Source organism: Melanerpes formicivorus, unplaced genomic scaffold (genome assembly GCF_026170545.1).
Source record: "Melanerpes formicivorus ecotype bairdi unplaced genomic scaffold, bMelFor1.0.p_v2 SCAF_54, whole genome shotgun sequence".
Lineage (NCBI taxonomy): Eukaryota > Metazoa > Chordata > Aves > Piciformes > Picidae > Melanerpes > Melanerpes formicivorus.
The window spans coordinates 3,481,850-3,484,926 of NW_027142406.1; the positions used below are offsets into that span (position 1 = coordinate 3,481,850).

Consider the following 3,077-nt stretch of genomic DNA (forward strand, 5'->3'; position numbering starts at 1 on the left):
TTGCACTTTTAAGTCATTCTCCCCCTCACACCCACATAAGACATTTCATGTTCCTGAAGGCTAAGTCAGGTGCATAACCCAACCTAACCATCTTAACACTATCAAATCTGCCTTTCTGTACCTCTCCTCTTGCTAGCCTTAAGGAATGACTGAAGTGAGTCCAATTCCCCTGGTGAGCAACCAAGATGTAGAAACAATTCAAAACGATTGCCAGCCAAACACATTCAGTTCCTGTCAATGAACAGCTCAGGCAGGTGATGTAAGATAGATTTTTATTGTGTATTTATGTTGATAGAACAAGGAGCAATGGATATAAACTACAGCACAGGAGATCCACCTCAACCTGAGGAGGAACTTCTTTACTGTGAGGGTGACAGAGCACTGGAGCAGGCTGCCCAGAGAGGTTGTGGAGTCTCCTCTGGAGAATTTCAAAACCCATCTGGATGTGTTCCTGTGTGACCTGTGCTGGATTCTGTGGCCCTGCTCTGGCAGGGAGGTTGATCTGGATGATCTCTCCAGGTTCCTTCCAGCCCCTAACATCCTGTGATTCTGAGATTCTGTGAATAAATTCAGGAGGAAGTGGACCGAAGCCACTAACACATTTCATCTGTGTCACTGCTGTGTTGGAATCGCTGCTTTAGGAGGTGATGCCATCAAGCACAAGATCTCCAGGCTGTTTGTCCATTTGCTAATGCATTTCTTTATGCTGCACACACACACACATTTTATGCACATCTTAATAAAATGACAGTATTTAATTATTTCAATCTGGCACTTCAGCTTGTAGTTCAAAGCTGCCTACAGCATCCTGGGTTGTATTAGAAGGGCTGTGGTCAGTAGGTCAAGAGAGGCTCTCCTCCCCCTCTACTCTGCCCTGCTGAGGCCACATATGGAATCCTGTGTCCAACTGGGCCCCTCAGTTCAAGAAGGACTTCAGGGAACTGCTTGAGAGAGTCCAGCACAGAGCCACAAAAATGATGGAGTGGAACATCTTCCTTATGAGGAGAGCCTGAGGGAGCTGAGGGCTCTGTAGCTTGGAGAGGAAGAGCCTGAGAGGTGATCTCATTCATAAAGATGTGCAGGGTGAGTGCCCAGAGGCTGGAGCCAGGCCCTGCTGGGGGATGCCCAATGCCAGCACAAGGGGCAGTGGAGGAAGCTGAGGCAGAGGAAGTTCCATGGAAACAGGAGAGATTTTTTTCCCTGTGAGGATGACACAACACCAGAAGAGGCTGTCCAGGGGGGTTGTGGAGTCTCCCTCTCTGGAGACCTGCTTGGATGTGTTCCTGCGTGATCTGCTCTAGGTGCTCCTGCTCTGACAGGGGGGTTGGACTGGGTAATCTCTTAAGGTCCCTCCCAGCCTCTAACATTCTGTGATTCCTCCATGAAGCACAGGGTACCACAGCACCTTTGCAGGCAGCTGGCTGTGGTAGCAAGTTTCACAGCAGCAGTGTCATAGTAGTGAAGTTACACAATGAAAAACCTCATCCTCTGACAATGCCATTTCAGCCACACACCTTTAGACTTCCATCAGCTTGTTTAATCAGGATCACAGGATGTTAGGGGCTGGAAGGGACCTCCAAAGAGCAGGACCATGGAATCTAGCACAGGTCAGAGCGCTGCAATCTTTTCTCCTTGCATTTCATGCTATGCCCATGTAATAAAGCATGACAGGGGAGTACCATTTTAAGAGGAACAAAGGGATACTGAAAATACACAAGCAAATTCTCCTTGACTTTACTGAAACTCAGAAAATGTCTTAAAGAACCCAATTTTATTTCCAATCTGTGCATTTGCATTCTCCAATGTTAATAATAAAAGGATCACTTTTAGTCTGTCACTTAGCTCCTACAGCCTTTGAGATGCAGCCAGCACTGCAATACTTCTTGGTTCCAACATCTTTCTTTGTGAATTCAAGTCAGTCTGCCACTTCTTTTTACTCAAGAGAAGTCTCATGAAGTCCTGGTGCTGCTGCCAGTGCACCATCTAAGTTACAGGTGGAAAAAGTCCATGTTGGTAATTCACCAGAGGTTCAAAGGAACACAAACTGGCACAGCAAAGTTAATTGCACAGAAAGGAAAGGATACGGTGAGTTTACAGAACCCTCTGCTTGAATTCACTCAAAGACAAGTTACACTGAGGAAGAAGATCACAGTACAAAACCTATTTACATTCCCATTCCCTTTAGGATGTTCTTTTAGCATTTTCCCTGTTCACAGTACAGAAGATGAAGACCCTCCTCCCTCAAGAACCAGCTAAGCACAGAGGCACTTGGTCTGCTCAAAGGCACTCATTTTTTGTCCTGTAGATACCAAGTTGATACTGCCTTCACCACTGGCCTCTTCAAAAGGTCATGCAACAGGTTTAGACTAGATGTAAGGAAAAGAGTTTTCAGGAAAAGTGGTCAGGCATTGGAATGTGCTGCCCAGGGAGGTTCTGGAGTCCCCAAGCCTGGATGTGCTTAAAAGTTGTTTAGATGTGGTGCTTGGGATTATGGTTTAGGTCCCCAAGCCTGGATGTGCTTAAAGGCTGTTTAGATGTGATGCTTGGGAATATGGTTTAGGGGTGAACTTTTATAGCAGGGATAGTGGTTGGACTTGATGATCTCAAGGGTCACAGGATGTTAGGGGCTGGAAGGGACCTCTGGAAATCTTTCAGTCCAACCCCCCTGCCAGAGCAGGACCATAGAATCCAGCACAGGTCGCACAGGAACACATCCAGACAGGGCTGGGAAGGCTCCAGAGAAGGAGACTCCACAGCCTCTCTGGGGAGCTGTGAAATCATACTCAGTGCTAAAGCACAGAACTGTCATGTACTTATTTGGGATATTTATTTGGTAAGTAAAATATTGATGATCTTACAGAACTCTGATTCTACCAGGCCAAGCCTTTGGCCAGTTTGGATTTCTTTTTCCCTTTGACACGCTCTGCCTTCAGCTTCTTTCTCTGCCTGGAATTCATCCACACTGGGTACTGTCCATGCTGGTCTAGAAGAGTTTTCTTGTTTCGTTTATTATCAGTGTCCATTTTGGAGTCATCTGGAAAAGAAAGGTATTTACAGGGAGCAAAATACATGAACAG

At 46.2% G+C, this 3,077-nt stretch overlaps 1 protein-coding gene across 1 annotated transcript in view; it reads right to left on the bottom strand.

Annotated features, from left to right (window-relative positions):
• Positions 1 to 255: 255 nt before the first annotated feature.
• LLPH (LLP homolog, long-term synaptic facilitation factor) overlaps positions 256 to 3,077 on the bottom strand; it is a 4,623-nt gene continuing 1,801 nt past the window's right edge. The window contains exon 3 of the mRNA XM_068160942.1: positions 256 to 3,034. Coding sequence (XP_068017043.1) covers positions 2,871 to 3,034 — 164 coding nt within the window. The 3' untranslated portion in view covers positions 256 to 2,870. The remainder of the gene's footprint in view (positions 3,035 to 3,077) is intronic.